The sequence below is a fragment of the Amaranthus tricolor genome, chromosome 17 (genome assembly GCF_026212465.1).
Source record: "Amaranthus tricolor cultivar Red isolate AtriRed21 chromosome 17, ASM2621246v1, whole genome shotgun sequence".
NCBI classification, from domain to species: Eukaryota; Viridiplantae; Streptophyta; class Magnoliopsida; order Caryophyllales; family Amaranthaceae; genus Amaranthus; species Amaranthus tricolor.
The window spans coordinates 7500445-7515743 of NC_080063.1; the positions used below are offsets into that span (position 1 = coordinate 7500445).

The 15299-nt window shown below is 34.5% G+C and overlaps 1 protein-coding gene across 1 annotated transcript; it reads left to right on the forward strand.

Moving 5' to 3' along the window:
* Positions 1–463: 463 nt before the first annotated feature.
* LOC130804488 (heterogeneous nuclear ribonucleoprotein Q-like) lies at positions 464–15049 on the forward strand. The gene is made up of 11 exons (XM_057668938.1): positions 464–1702; positions 7138–7227; positions 7327–7560; positions 7751–7972; positions 8048–8144; positions 9911–10066; positions 12769–12827; positions 12920–12999; positions 13099–13289; positions 13781–13823; positions 14670–15049. The coding sequence occupies exons 1-9, from the start codon at positions 656–658 to the stop codon at positions 13199–13201; spliced, it is 2088 nt and encodes a 695-aa protein (XP_057524921.1). The 5' UTR covers positions 464–655; the 3' UTR covers positions 13202–13289; positions 13781–13823; positions 14670–15049.
* Positions 15050–15299: the final 250 nt, after the last annotated feature.

Genomic DNA, 15299 nt, shown 5'->3' on the forward strand with positions numbered 1-15299 from the left:
TAAAACATAAAGTAGTAAATTTTTAATTTTTTTGTTTATACAAATATGTCAGAAAATTTAATAAAGTCTGCATCACACGGGCATTATCTAGTATATTTAGTAATTGATTTATCGGCCAACTCAAAACTACATTTAACCCAAAACAAAAATCAACTTAATGAACTTTGTTCCTTTTTTATTTACCTTGTTTTTAATAAATATTCAAAAACTAATAAATACTTGGAAAAATCGTGAATAATCTCCAACTATTCATTATTTCTAAACAATCTAACATTTGTATATTTTTTTAATGATATCACTCCTTATCACATTTTAACTAACTATTTTAGGTATCTACCACCAAAGAGGAGTAAATGTAGACAAAAAACATAAGGAGAAAGAAGAAGTCAGTGTAACGGCTAGCAGGTAATTACAAATGTGCCAATCAATAATATAGATTAATTTTTCCAAAATAATTTAACAAAAACCGGTCAAAGAAAAGTCATCAGCCAAATTCCCGAGTCTTGACAGTATAAATGTCGCCGGAGATGGAAATATAGTGGACTTGCGCAGAAAAATAGGTTGTGACTTGTGCCAATACTTGCGATTCTAAGAAGTTTTTAACCAAACGGCGAAACCACTAAAGATTCAATCTTTCTCCGGCGAAAACAATCCTATGCCTCCAAAGAGACGTTCCCGTCGCCCCCGGAAATCATTGCCGGAAAAACCTACACAAAACTCCGAGAATGAGAACTCAGTCACTGAAGCTCCACAAAATGACACCATTTTATCTGAAACCCTAATCGCCGAAGAAACCGAATCTCAGAACCACACTCTCCCACCAGAGCCGCAACCCGAAAACGTCTCCATCACTCAAAACTTCTCCGGTTTATCGGAAACCCTAGTAAACGGAGAGGGCATGGTTGATGATGGCGGCGCTGATTTTACGAAGGGTTTATCGCTTGAAAGTGGTGAAAAGGAGTTTACTATGGTTAGTTGTAGTAATAACATGTGTGTTGATGAAAAAGTTGGAAAGACGAAGAAGATTGTAAAGAAGACAGTCAAAGTGGTGAAGAAGGTCGTTAAGAAGGTTCCTAAAAAGGCTGTTAAGCCTGAAATTGCGTCTACAACTGATGCACCTGATACGGTTGATGGCTCAAAGTCTACAATTCCTGTTGAGGTTAATGCAGAGGAATCCGAGCTTGCTGGTGCTAATGCTCAATTACAAGAGGAAAATCACGAGGCAGAGGTTCATGAGAAAACGGGTTGTTCAGAAGGAACACAAGGCGGGAATGTAGAAACTAGAATAAGTGAAATGATGGAAGTTAATGACAACAATGAGGGTAATGGGAACAATGTGGGTAATGTAGAGATTAGAGATAAAGAAGGGTTGGAATTGGGGGTTGGTGATGAAGGGAAGGAAAAGGAGAAGGAAGGAGAAGAAGATGTCAGTGGCCGAGACGAGGAGGTGGGAGAAGGGAAGCTGTTTAGAGGGGAATTAGAGGCCATGGAGCGTAGGAAGAGAAGGAAAACCGAGGTTTTTGTTGGTGGATTAGATAAAGATACACAGGAGGAAGATATAAGAAACATTTTTGCTGAAGCTGGTGAGATTGTGGACTTAAGGCTGGTCACAAGTAGCAGGACTGGGAATAAATTTGCTTTCCTACGTTATGCTTCTGCAGATGATGCGAAAAAGGCGTTGGAAAAGTTTGCGAAAGTTGAGGTATTAATTTACCTTTCTTCATGTGTTGCTTAATGAAGAGGATGTGTGCTATGGAATGTTTGATTTGTTGTTTACCTGAAGTTTTTGCAAATTGTCATTACTGACTGCTACTTTCTCTGTTTATGTTTTGAAATAGACAGTTCAACTATGTTGATATCTGTTATGTGCTTATAAGCTTTAAATGACTCATGGGTTAGGTTCATGGATTTAGTGTATATTAATTTATTTTATAGCAGTTTGTTTGATAGATTTGAGTGCTGCTGTATCTTTTTGACATTTGGTGGGAATAAAACTTTTAGGATGCTTCTTATAGCATTTATGAGAGAGTTAGCATGCTATGATTTCTAGATAATTAGCTCTAGATGTATCATATCACCTCATAAATTTGTTGCAGATCGGATATATATATGATGATGCATGGGATCCTAGGCTAAGAAAGTAGGATATGGTTTTGTCTTACAAATGATTTTAGCCTTGTAGCTAGTTCACTTGAATTGTTTGACTGTGGGTGAGGGAGTTTGTGAAGGAGTCAAGGAGATTATGCTGTTCAAGCTAGCTATTTATGAAGGTTGGCCAAGACATCAAAAGCGAATCAATATTCCGCTATAATTACGACAACTTATTCACTTTAGCTTAAAACTCGCTTTTTGCTGGGATTACATGTCGTTTCCTAACCAATGTTTTTGGCTATTTCATTTAGTAATCGATCAAAAGCCAAAAAGCAATCAAAATGATGCTCAAAAAGCAAATACTTTGGATATTGGACCTCATGGTAACCCATTTGTTATGAGCATTAGTTTGGCGTCATTTTCTTTTTTTGGGGATGGTATTTGACTCAAGGTTTGTTTGATGTCTTCTAATTAATTCTATGTTCATTTGATACCAAGAGTGTTTGAGCTAGTTTGATGACATATACTCAATGGTCTAGCAAAGATGGACATATCTTAGCAAGGCCACAATAGGCTAGATAATACAAATTGGGACCCTATGTTGGCAAGGGAAATGTGGGTCTTTACTTTGAACTAGGGGTTATCAAGCAATCTTGACCCAACCACATGCGAGGGCCTGGCTATCAAACATCATTAAAAGCATACAAGAACATGCCAACAAAAGTCATCAGCTTGGCAACATGCGAAGGGCTTGATAGCTTCGAAAGGAACAAGTGAAGGGGTGGTAAGTAGTGAGTAGTGTAAGACTTCTTAATAAGAAAATAAATAAGTCTTCCACATCCGTACAAATAAGCAAGCAGCAACAAAAGTTCACTTAGTGTTTCAACTACTCCTTTGTCCCCTCCTCATGCTTCTTAAGGGGATGCCACAAAGATTACGAGAAATAGAAAAGTAGGTATTTTAGTGGGTTATTGTAGGTGAGATCACTTTCTTCAGTGAGATACGCATAGGTTTTAATATTGGAAAGAAATATGGATTGAAAGTTTTTGTGGGTTATTTTAGGTGGGGTTAATAGTAATGGGGTTTATTGAGTGTTAAAGGCTAAAATAGCATATGGGGCAAAACAAGGGATAAAGAAAGTGTTTGAGCTCATGTAATTTTGATTAGTGTAGAATTTTAATCAATTAATGAGTTGCTGTAATGTAGAAGTGGAAATAATTGAAGTCTTATAAAAGCCATGTTATAAGATTGTAAACATAGTTAAGTTTGATGAACAAATCTTGATTTTTTCATATTGAGTTATGTGCTTTTGAGATCTAGGCTATGTTACTAGAGCACAACTTAGTTTTTGACAAAGAACTCTCTTGATTTTAATTCGTTCATAAGAGGTATACAATGGTTTTAGAACACCATAATGTGAGTAAAGTGATCCTTAAATAAATATTTACCTTGAAGCGATGATAGTGATATGAACTGAGTAAGCCACAGAAACAAACAAATATGATAAAGCAAAGTGAAATAATCAAACGAAACTTTTATAGGCTATTCGAGAAGATTGTTTTCTCCCAAGAGTCTAAAAGTCATTAACTATTTCTTTGATGCTTTCGATACCCTAATTATCTTTTTCTTATAGGCTAAATATTTCTAACAAACTTTAGATTCCAACAAACTATAAGATTCTTCACAACAACTTATTTAAAAAATGCTAATACATAACATCAATTGTTGCAACATAGACTAATTTTCTCTTGTTCCATATGTGTGAAGTCTATGGCAATTAACATTACCGTTCATCCAAACATCTACCTTGTGCTTAAAATGAGTGAAAATAAGTGGGTTTTCCACCATGAGCAAAAAAGGTAACATGATGATCGATTAGCTTTCTTGGTTTAAATTGTGTAAGAATTGTAAATGCAATGGAGGTTTAATATTCTAGCCTTGTTGATGGCCGAATATGGTTGCCAACTAGTGTGCTAGAGTCTTCTTCCACAAGATTGAAGAGATAAATTTATGGATGGATTAGCTCGTCTTTTTGGATTTTTGGTTTGGTGGTTTGAGAAACTTTGTGTCCAAAAGGGTTGGATAATGGGAACTTAGAGCATCAACCTTCAATAGAGTACAATGTTTTGAAGAGATAAATCTACTTTGCCATCGTTACCACTAAATATGTAACTGCACAACCATTCTCCAATGTTCTTTGGTGGGCACCTGCGGCATTAGTCCCCAAATTTCGTTTCTCTGTCGATTTTTCTAGCTCTACCATCACACCCTCTAATCTCATCGGTGTCTTCTTATCATCTTCCTCTGTTTCTTATCAATTTCAATTTTTAGCGCTCTACCACCATTTTTGTGCCATCTCTTCTCTATGCTAATTGGAGACCTGTAAGGTGATTTTCTCCCTTTTTCTTTTTTTTTTTTTACTGTTTTTCCTCTTCTCTCTTTTTTCCATTCCTTGGATCCTTCAACTCCTTCCCTTCTCCATTTTTTTCGGCCAAAAACTTTCTTCCGCTTAGTTTCGACTCACTTTCCCCATTTTTGTCAAAATTTTTCATGATCTTTACCTGAAAACAAGAATTCTCAATTGGGACAATGGGACCTTACCTTTTTTTGCTTCGCAATTTTTCTACAATGATGTCATTCACCTTCTTCATAGACATTCTTAAATTTATGTGTGCTAAATTTTCTTTTTCTTTTAACTTCTTATTTTGTGTATTTAGGTTAGGAATGTAGAATGGTGATTTTGCCTTTAGATTCTTCGACATGTCCTTCCTTAATGCCGGGAATCAGAATGCTATGATACCAAATGTTATGAATCAAGTAAGCCATAAACATGAACATATATGAAACAACTAAAAATGATAAGCAATGGTAAGAAACTATATTAATTGAATAATAGAAAAGACTATCTGAAGCTATTATTGAGACTTGTTCTCTCCCAAGAGTCTAAAACTTAGGCAATAATTTTCCTCTATTTATAGGCTACATATTCTAGCAAACATTATGTTCTAATAAACTCTTAAGAGTTAAGATTTTTTATAACTTATTTAATAATGATAGTATTATGTTGTAGCATCTTTTGTTGCTCCATTGACTAATTTTTTCTTTTGCCTTATGTTTAAACTTCGAGAAGGCTTAATTCATACATAGCAAATATCTTCTTATAGCTGTTAGAAGTAGTAATCAAGATCCCTTTTTTATTTGTGGAAGTTAATTGAAGTAAATTTGGTGGATTACTAGCAAGTTTGGGTCATTTTCAAAGAGTGTGGGTTTTTCACTATCATGCTTTGTTCATGCATAATTTTATGTCAATTTGTTTTTTTTACTATGACTTTGTTGTAGGTTCATCTTCTGAATATACTTTTTTGATCCTTGTATGATATTATACATTCTATTACCCCTATGTCATTAATTTAAGATAGAGGGATCGCATATTCGCATGTATTCAACCTTACATTATTGGCCCTTGAGATAATTCACCACCACAACTTCACCATAATAAGTAAATGTGATTGAACAAGAAATTTTTACTATTGTCCATGTGTTGTATAATCGAGCGTGCAAGTCGATTTATACAAACTCAAGGATTTGTACTTTTTAGGGTTAACATTTTCGTAGGCTAGGCTTCTTGGATGGTTTCTAGCATAGTTACATGGAACGTGAAACGTAGCCACGTTCCATGATCCGGGAACGTTCGTCCCCATTCACCACGAAATGAGATCCAAATCGCTCAAGGTGACGTCCTTGTGTAGAAGACCTTTTCAAAAGGTATTTTGAACTTCATTTTCAAATTAAAGCAAAAAGAAGGGAGAAAAGAATAAGATGAAACCTACAAATCTAAAAAAATTCCACTTGAAAATAATTTCTTAAAGCAAATTAATCATTTTAGTTTAAGTTTGTTTTCAAATATAATTTTTTACATCATGTATCTCGTACTCAATTGTTCCCGAGTCAATCTAGGCTACGTTCTGTGTTCCCCTTCCAAACCGAATGTCGTTCCTTGTAACAATGGTTTCTAGGATTCTTTTTAATGTTTTTTGTGTTTATGATTAGATTGACTATATTTAAGGTCTAATTTCACAAATGATCTTCGTTAGAGAGTAAAGATCTTTAAGCAAGGACAATTTACTCTACCGTGAAAGAGAAAAATTAGTCACAACTTATAATTGTAGTCAATCTGGAAGAACAATAAAAAGTCATAAGAAACAAGTTCTTATATTTAATCATAAACTAATTTTTTTTGCATTTCATGCATGTGGCCTTTTAATAATGCAAGCTATGATGTTTTTGTAATAAAAGAAAATTTAATAAAATATACTTATTGTGCTAACTTCTCTTAAATCAAAATTTAAAAGAATCTCAATACTAGTTTTTGAAAAAAGGGTGGTTCTGATTATTTTGAGGTATATTCCTATTCCACTTCAAATATATCGCGGTTTGTGCTGTAGCTTAGTAATTGCCTAGCTGAATAGTGTTGTTCTTGGAGTTTGAGTCCGAAATCATCTTCAAGTATAGTAGTAATCTATTTTTTTGGCAAATAACTATAGACGTAATTCAATACATCCATAGTTTATTATACTTATACAATCAAATAGGGAGTTGACAAATTTGATCTTGATACTTTTTAACTCTCCTTGTTTCTAATACCCTTAATGTGTATCCTAGATCCACCACAGTCAATGATACTTCTTGGTATAGAAATGGCTAAAGATTATTATGTTAGTTGATGAATAGCTAAACCGGAATGTCTGGATTAAGTAAACAGTTAAATGCCCACTTGAGCATGTAGTAAAATTATTATATTCATATTAATATTTGCAACTATATAAAATATGAGTTATATGCATCACCAATGTTTTTGAATCTGAAATATGTGTCTTACTTCACTTGGTTGTGGGCCATTTCCACTTGTATCATGAGGCTGTGTAGGAATTTTGTCAACTCACTTCATAGTATGTCTTTGGAACAATGCACTTGTCTGTCTTGTGTTAAACATATTTTGGTTATTCTATGATTTCTTACTGTTTTTTGGTTTTTAACTTCTTGCAGATTTGTGGCAAGGAATGTGGTGCAACTCCGGTTGAGGGCAATGATACTATTTTTCTTGGCAACATAGATAGAAAATGGAAGGATGAGGACGTTGGTTTCTTTCCCTTTTCATCTTTTTTCTTTTTATAAAAAGCATATCTTGAGTTTTTCTTCTAGTTGTCTTCTTTAACTGAACTAAATTTTTGGCAGGTTCTCAAATTGTTGAACACTATTGGAATTGACAAGATAGATATGGTCACAGTAATGATTGATCCGAATAGAGGATGCAATCGTGGGTTTGCATTTGTCGAATTTGAAACCATCAAGGATGCTCAGGTTGCTTATTCAAAACTTCAAAAGAAAGATGTTTTTGGGAAGAATCATAGCTTAAACGTTGCTTGGGCTGAGCCCTTGAAGGAGCTTGATGAAGAAGAAATGATGAAGGTAATTAATGTAAAAAATTTTTTATGGATAGAATGAATTATATGTTATAGGTATAAGACATGTTTGCAAGTTGTATTTTCAGTAGCATGAGTAAGAAATTGTTTTCAGAGCTTAAGTTGTCATGTTTACCGGACAAGAGCTCTGAGGAATCAAGATTTTGATTATTTGAGGTGCAATCAATATACTACAGGTCAAAACAGTTTATGCCGAGTTCATACCCTCATCTTGGGATGAAGAGAAAGTGAGAGATACTTTTAAGCAGTTTGGCGAGATTGACGAAATTGTGCTTGCCCGGAATCTGCGAACATCCAAGAGAAAGGACTTTGCATTTATCCGCTATAAAACCCGAGAAGCTGCTATCAAATGCATTGACTCATTTAGTCTCGAGTTAAAATGGGAAGATGGAACCAAGGTTATCATCCTTTATTCATACAGTCAATAAATGTTCTACATCAAAATCAGAATCTGACATGTGGAAATTTTTTAGGTTAAGGTGAAGGTCTCCCTTGCTAAACCAGTTTCGAAGAGAAAAGATAAACCTGTTGCCAAGGAGGTCCTCCAAGCAAACCCCAAAACTAGCCATAGTAAGTAAAATACTGCGCTTGTCCATTAATAACTTGCTCGAGAGAAATCAGATAAAGAATTGAAATCTTAGTTGTAGCTGCTATCCACTAATGGAGTAGATCTTTTTGATTGATAGTGTTCTCGTATTGCTCAATTTTTTTTCTGACTGCTATTCCTTTCATCCTTAAATAATCATATGATTAAGAAGGGATGCTGTTGTTTGATGGCAGCGTGGGGTTTATTTGAATTAAGTGTTTGAAGATTTTGAAATGAACCAATGAGAGTCTGTTTTATCTTTAGTTGGAGTGATTATCTTCAAATTTGAATTTGAGCCATCATTAGGTTTTGTGAAGATTGCATTAGCCATTTAAGTCACTTGATCATTCAAGACAAATGCACTGTTCTCATTTTTATGATTTCATTTTTCTATGTTATGATAATGTGAGGAATTTTGTTTACCTGTCTTTGGTTTGTTTGGTTAACATTTTCACTTCATGTGGAATCTTGCTAAACTTTGCTTACATGCGTTTGACATTTGTCTAACAACACCTTGAGATATGTTTCTACATTTTGACAACTTATGAATGCTAATCTTTTGGGCTCTCGTATTTTATAGTTCTTAGGCTTGATATGTCATGTGAAACACCTTTGTTGCTCTCTCTCTCTAGTTTTATGGTAATATGAGGCTGTCTCTCAGCAGCTAGCTCACTGTTAGATCTCTTGTTGAAGTTAGTTCTCTGCTCTGAGGCTGCTTTTTTTCTTCTCTGTCATCTCCTTTCTTTCATCTCTCTACCTGTTGAGTGCTAAGGCTGATCGATATTTTTATGCGTACCTCCACTTTGGTAAAGCACTATTTTATATTGAGTGTAGACAAAGAGCTCCTAATGCAATAAGTAGACGAATAGGCTGAGATATGAATCAAAAATCTATGTTGAGCGTAGACTCTAACTATGTAGCATGTAGTTTTTTATATTTTGAGATCCGTTATACTCTGTGAATTTGCTACGAAGTAGTATAGTTTTTTTTCTTAGAGTATGGTTGATTTATTGGGAGAATAAGACAAAAAGTTTGAATTGTGTGAATGATATTGAAGGAGGCAAATGCGTAGATAAGAATTAAAGAATGTTGTGGGGACCATTTTCAAATATGAATATGTACAAAATTGATTCAGATAGACAATAATAAAATATGTAGCAAATTGATTGGGACATAGAGTGCTATAGATGTGTTCAAACTTCAATGTGAACTTTAGTCTTTTTACTTCTTGAATTTGAAACCTTAACTAGTTGGAACATTTGAATACATGCTTGAATCTTGAGCTGGGGTTATAGTTGCGTATAACAATAAAATAGACATAGACTACAATTAAATGAAGGATTTTGGCATTTTGCAGCTGTAGTATGAGGGGTAGTAGCGGTATTTTCTTAAAACATATGGAGGTAATTTTCTTTCTTCGAAGTGTGTTCTCGCGTACTAGAGAATCAAAGTCAGACGAAAAGAGTTTTCTTGTGTGAGGTGTCTTTTGAATTGAGTTTGTTATGATTTTGAGTGTTAAAAGGCATTGTAACTATATTGTATATGAGATGCCCACTTTTTGCGCTGTGGATCTAATGATATGCCATTTGTTCTTGTGGATTAGTTAAAAATGACTGCTCTATCTTTTTCCCCCTTAAAATATCAATATTCATAGAAATGCAATTATTCTTTGTCTAAGTAATTATGTCTTCGTTATGCATGTGAATGTACTGTATTTTATAATTATGGTGATTCATGAATGTATTGATAGGTAATTTTAGGCTGAGTGAACCAAGGAATTGGACAAGACCAAGTGCACCTCGTTATGCCGTTCAAGTTCCACAGATGCCTTCTACAAATGTGGAATTAGTACAATTATTGAGGGAGCAAGCTTCATGGAGGCCACCACATTCAAGCCTAAGCATCAGTAAGTAAATTCTTTCATATGTTGCATTGTTTAAATTATGAATTGCATTAACGATCGCAAAATAGATTTTACGGCCAATAAGGATGATTTTGTTGTCAATGTGGTTAGGTCATGGTAGTCAAACATCTTTACAATAGGGTCGTGATACGTTAGTGTGGCCTTGTTTTTGCACTATGATTACATGTTTAGCCTAAGTTGTGCTTTTGATTGGGGTATATCATTGACTCTAAAGTCTTACTTATGTGAACGTTATTTCCACTTTGAAAGCATCGAATGATTGCTTGATCTATCAATGTGGAAGAAGAAAGTATTCGATGAAGGGTGTTAAGATAAATGCTTTTGTAAAGAGAGCTTATTATTTCTATCTAAGGAAATGTGTACAAATTTTGATATAAACTTTGGTTTTGGGGTCGACCAGTTTGAGTTATTGAGAGATGATTAAACCTCAAAACTTCTCCGTCACGTCATCCCTAATAGCCATCAACAATCAAATATTTGGATGTTTGCCGTCAACTTTATCTCTTGCTCGCCAACCACAAACCCTATCTTTGATCATCACTAATCACTACCATTTGGCGGCTAAGCAACATGTAGCCACCACACTAAATTCAGATGCTTTTGTTTTCTTTTGGGATGGATGGTGGTAGTGGGTAAAATTTATTCCCTTTTCATTTTTAGTTTTCTGGTCGGGATGGTTGAAGTGGTGTGGTGTGGTTGTGGCGATGTGCACCTATAGTATAGGTGGTTGAGAGTGTTGCTATTGTAGTAAATTGGCAATGCAAGGGTTGGACATGTTGCAATGCAGAGGTGTAAATAGTAGGTTACAGTTATAGTTGGTCACCATGATTCTTAAATGTTGGTGGTAGTAGTTGGAGGTAAATGTGGGTGGGCTAACTATCTTGGAGGGCCTTCATGGTGGAGGAGGGAACACAAAGTTAACACTGTAATTGAGGTATTGCAAATCCAAGGGTGGGTCAATCAAATATGGATTCAAATATTTAGGGTTACCTGTTCTACCCAAAGCATAGAAGAGCTTTAGAAATAAGAAGTAGAATTAGGGTGACTTGATTCCATTTACCCTTTCTGATTACCCTAAAGGGCCTTGAAATTTGAAGTTATCTTAAATGGGGTCTTTAGTCCAATTGCTTGGTTGGATAATATGGGGCTAGATGTGCTATTAATAACAGATGACATAATATTTGTTGAGATACCCGAATTATTCACATGCAACTAGGCCTGTCTTGTGTTGGAGACTTGGAGATGATGGTTTTGATGAAACCCAAGGGATCAATATTAGCTGATTTTTGTTAGTTTATTCAAATGCTTGCATAGAGGGATAGAATAAGTCATTGTGCAAAAATAAACCGATGATCTTTGAAGATGGTGACTACCCATGGTGGCCGTAGGCTATAGAGTATAGACTAATCCCTCAAATCAATATATGTTTTTTAGATGCATTTTCTCTTTTCACACCCTTGGAACTTCCATGAGGTCACCCTCCTAAGACTATTCCACACTATGTACACTTAATCGTAGAGTTCTTAGCAAATAAACATGAAAAGATTATGCATCATATTTTATGGATAGTAAATTCAGTAATTTAAAGGTCTTCGCTATTCAATTTGAACTTGAGGTATTACAGATACATCTAAACTTAGAGAGAGAAAGTATTCTGAAGTAACATTAATTAGAGGGTCTAAGGTTTGATGGAATATTGCTATATTAGATTTACTTTCTGAAAATAATATGAATAATTAACAATTTATTTTAGGAACCATCATTATAAGATTTCAACAAATAATTTTCCAAATTTCATATTTATTACTCCCCCTATCTGATATTAGTTTTTTACATTTTTCATTTTGGGCTCGCCTATATTAGTTGGAGAAAAGGTACATTAATAATTCAATTTGTTCCTCACAACATTGTAAATAAACACACCTCTTGATTATTTTCAAGTAATTCCACCTATTGTATGCGTCTGCTAAATATGTATCCAACCTTAACAATCCATCTTTTGATTAACGCCATTTCAGCCATTAAAAGACCTTAAAGCTCTTCATGCTTCCTTAAACATAGCTTCTCAGAATCTCAGGCATTGAAACACCGATTTTGATTTAAACTTTGTGAATTGCAGCAGAGAAATGTAATAGGTGGGAATGGGATTATCTAAGAATCTAAGAATGATCAAAGTTGGGTTTATTTTTAGCGGATGGGTAGTAAATTGGATTATTAATGTCAATGATTTCAATTAGTTTCAACATTTTCTTTTGTAGTAAATTTTAACTAAATTAAAAATTAAAATCTAACCTATGATAATTCATCCAAGCCTACTTTAATACATTTACACCATGCAATAAATTCAAATATACCTATATTTATGCATTTAAACTATCTAGCCTAGTTTTTTTCCCCGATTCCTAAATAAAAAAGGGTAGCATAAAACCTTACGTATAACTAATGTGGGACGGAGGGAGTAAAACTTTTAATTGAAATATACAAAATTTTGGGGTATTACATGAGGTCCTTAACTCCTTATGTCTTGTGGAGATTGATGCTATATAGATGGAATAAAATTCTGCTCATCAAAACTAATAGTTGTGTTTGGTTGGCTTATTTTTGGAGTGGAGTAAAGAGGGGAGGGGGCTTGGTGCAACATGGTTTATGAAGTCATCTTAACTTTAGCTCTGGTATATTTTCAGGTCCAATGGATATTCACTACGATCATTTGACTGGGAGGAAACGCCAGTTTTCTTTGTTAGTAAGTGTTTTTTTTTTTCTTCGAAAAAAAAATTAGCAGCTGCTATTTAATTTCTGTTAGTTTTTGTAATTGTTTCCTGTTTTAACCTATAGGAAACAGATGTCCTGTCTGCAGAATTTAACAGATATCCTCGCTCCCGTTTGGATGCTTCTCATTCAATTGCAAGCTCTAGGTTGTGTGATGTTTGACTTTATATTGATGTATCTTATTGTATATTTAGTATCCTTTTACGTTCTGTCTCCAATAATCATCCATTGTTTGCGTCTTTCAGTCACAACACAATGCATCCTAGTGGTCTTGCAAACCCTTTGACTTATCAGCGGCATAGTGGATACCCTTCTGGCAAGTTGACTTTGAAAATTTCAGCTTTTTGATAAAATGCGATTTTCCTTTATAATCTTATCTTTTTTTTTTCCACCAGGATCACTTTACGGAATTAGACATAATGCTAGCAATGATCAGGTATGTTGGTTATGTGCGAAATACATTCTGCTGAGTGCTTACTCTTTGATGTGTTTTCGTGTATTTAAACCTGGCTGTGTAAAAACTACCGCGCTTTTGACCTTGCTAGAAAAAAACATCACCTCAATTTCCTAATGTCTCGTATCATTTTGCTTTTGTCAATGAGTCATGCAATTAAAAGAGTGGCAGATTCTCCAAATACTTTTCTTGAGATAATTTCTGAACTTCACACACAGTGGTACGGTACATCTAAAATTTTGAAAAATGTTTCATTTGTGTAACTTGCACAAATTTATCTGTCAAGCAAGTTGGTTATTGTGGATGAAAGCTTATCTGATCACTATATATGCTACACCGATTCACCTTTCCTCTACAATTTCTTCTAGTTTTAAACTATGATGTTGCCCGACATGCAACTTTATTTCCCTGTGTTTATGGTGCAATGATTTCCTCAATTCTTGGCATGGTTCTGATGTTTCCTGTATTGACAGATCAGGGATCTGGGACATGAGAGGAATTTCCTGTCTTGACGATGTAAGTAAATCAATGAACCTCCTGTAAAAAGGCCAAAACATTGATACTTCCCAATTCCCCACATTACTAATGAATCCTGTTGCATGCATCATTTTTGTATACTTGCTCTGACCCTTGGTCAGTTTTAAAAGCATGTGTCAAGATACATGTGCTGAGCAACTAAAAAAATCCTTAGGAAGTATGTGTAGGTGCATGATATTTGCAATCAAGTTTCAATAGAAAACAACCCCTATTTCAAGGGTAAACTTGCTTGCTTCGGTCGTCCCAAATTACTCCTAGATGGGATTGGGACTCACTTGACATTAGGATTAGCATATTCTGTATTTAACCATACATGGCCGGTTCTTGGCGCATCCCGGGTAGCCAACCGTTTAGGACCCCGAAATAAGGGGTCTCAAATATTAAATGGTGCTATTCAGGCCCAGTTTCACTTTTTAAGTGATTTGTTTGTAAACTTTTTTTTTTTATTTGAATTAATCTAATTTTACAATACATATTGTCATGAATCATTTTTCTTGAAGTGGAAAAAATTTTATCTTATAATATGATGAAAGGCCCATTTAAAAAGACATTGTAAAAATAAATTGGACTCCAAAATCTTTGCTCTGCCCTTGAAACCATAGCTTTGTGAATTTATGTTGCTACTTGCTATATTTTGTGACCTTAACTCCAAAAACAATCTGGTTTTGACATGCATTGTCCATGATAATTATGCCAAATTTGTTGACATTGCTCTTATTTTCTTATTCTCTTACTATTCTCTTACTCTCTTATTCTCTTATCAACCATTAGCTATAATAAAGAGATCACATGCTTACATAAAAGTTTTTTTTTTTCCTTTATCAGATTGAGGGATGGAGAACTAAAGTGCAAAAGTAGCTTGACAGGAAGATAATCTTCCATCTGAAATGGCTAAGCGTCAATTGGCGTGTTTCTCAAGCGGTAACTTCATATTAGTTCTTTCCTTGTGATGTAATGTAATTACTCTGAATTAGGCTATTAGAAAAGTGGTTCTCTTTCTGCTTCATAAAATCTTTTCTGTTAAGGTCTTCATGTCTGTTTTATTGAATGTCCATGAATGATTAATGGGAATCTGTTTTGAAACGATTCATCCTAGTTTGTTCATCAGATTAGATGTTCAACTTTGTCAACGCAACATTCCTCTGATAGTTGTCCAGAAGATCAAAATTGTGCTTAATTACAACATCGGGTATTTGCTTCTCTTCTTTTCCTTCGTTTGATCTGTCTCGCCCTTTTGAATCTTTTAGTGTCTTGAGGAAATACAGTCCTGCAATTTCCAAAATGGATGCTGGTTTAAGTGTTAAAGCTTGAGCTTATTTAGATATTTGTGTATCTTCTTCTCCTCGTTGTGGTGATTTATGGAAATACAGTCATGATTTATAAAAAGAAAAAATTCATCAGAGTAGTTGCTGTTGATAATAGGAAGTTAGGAACCAACAACAATACTCTTTTATT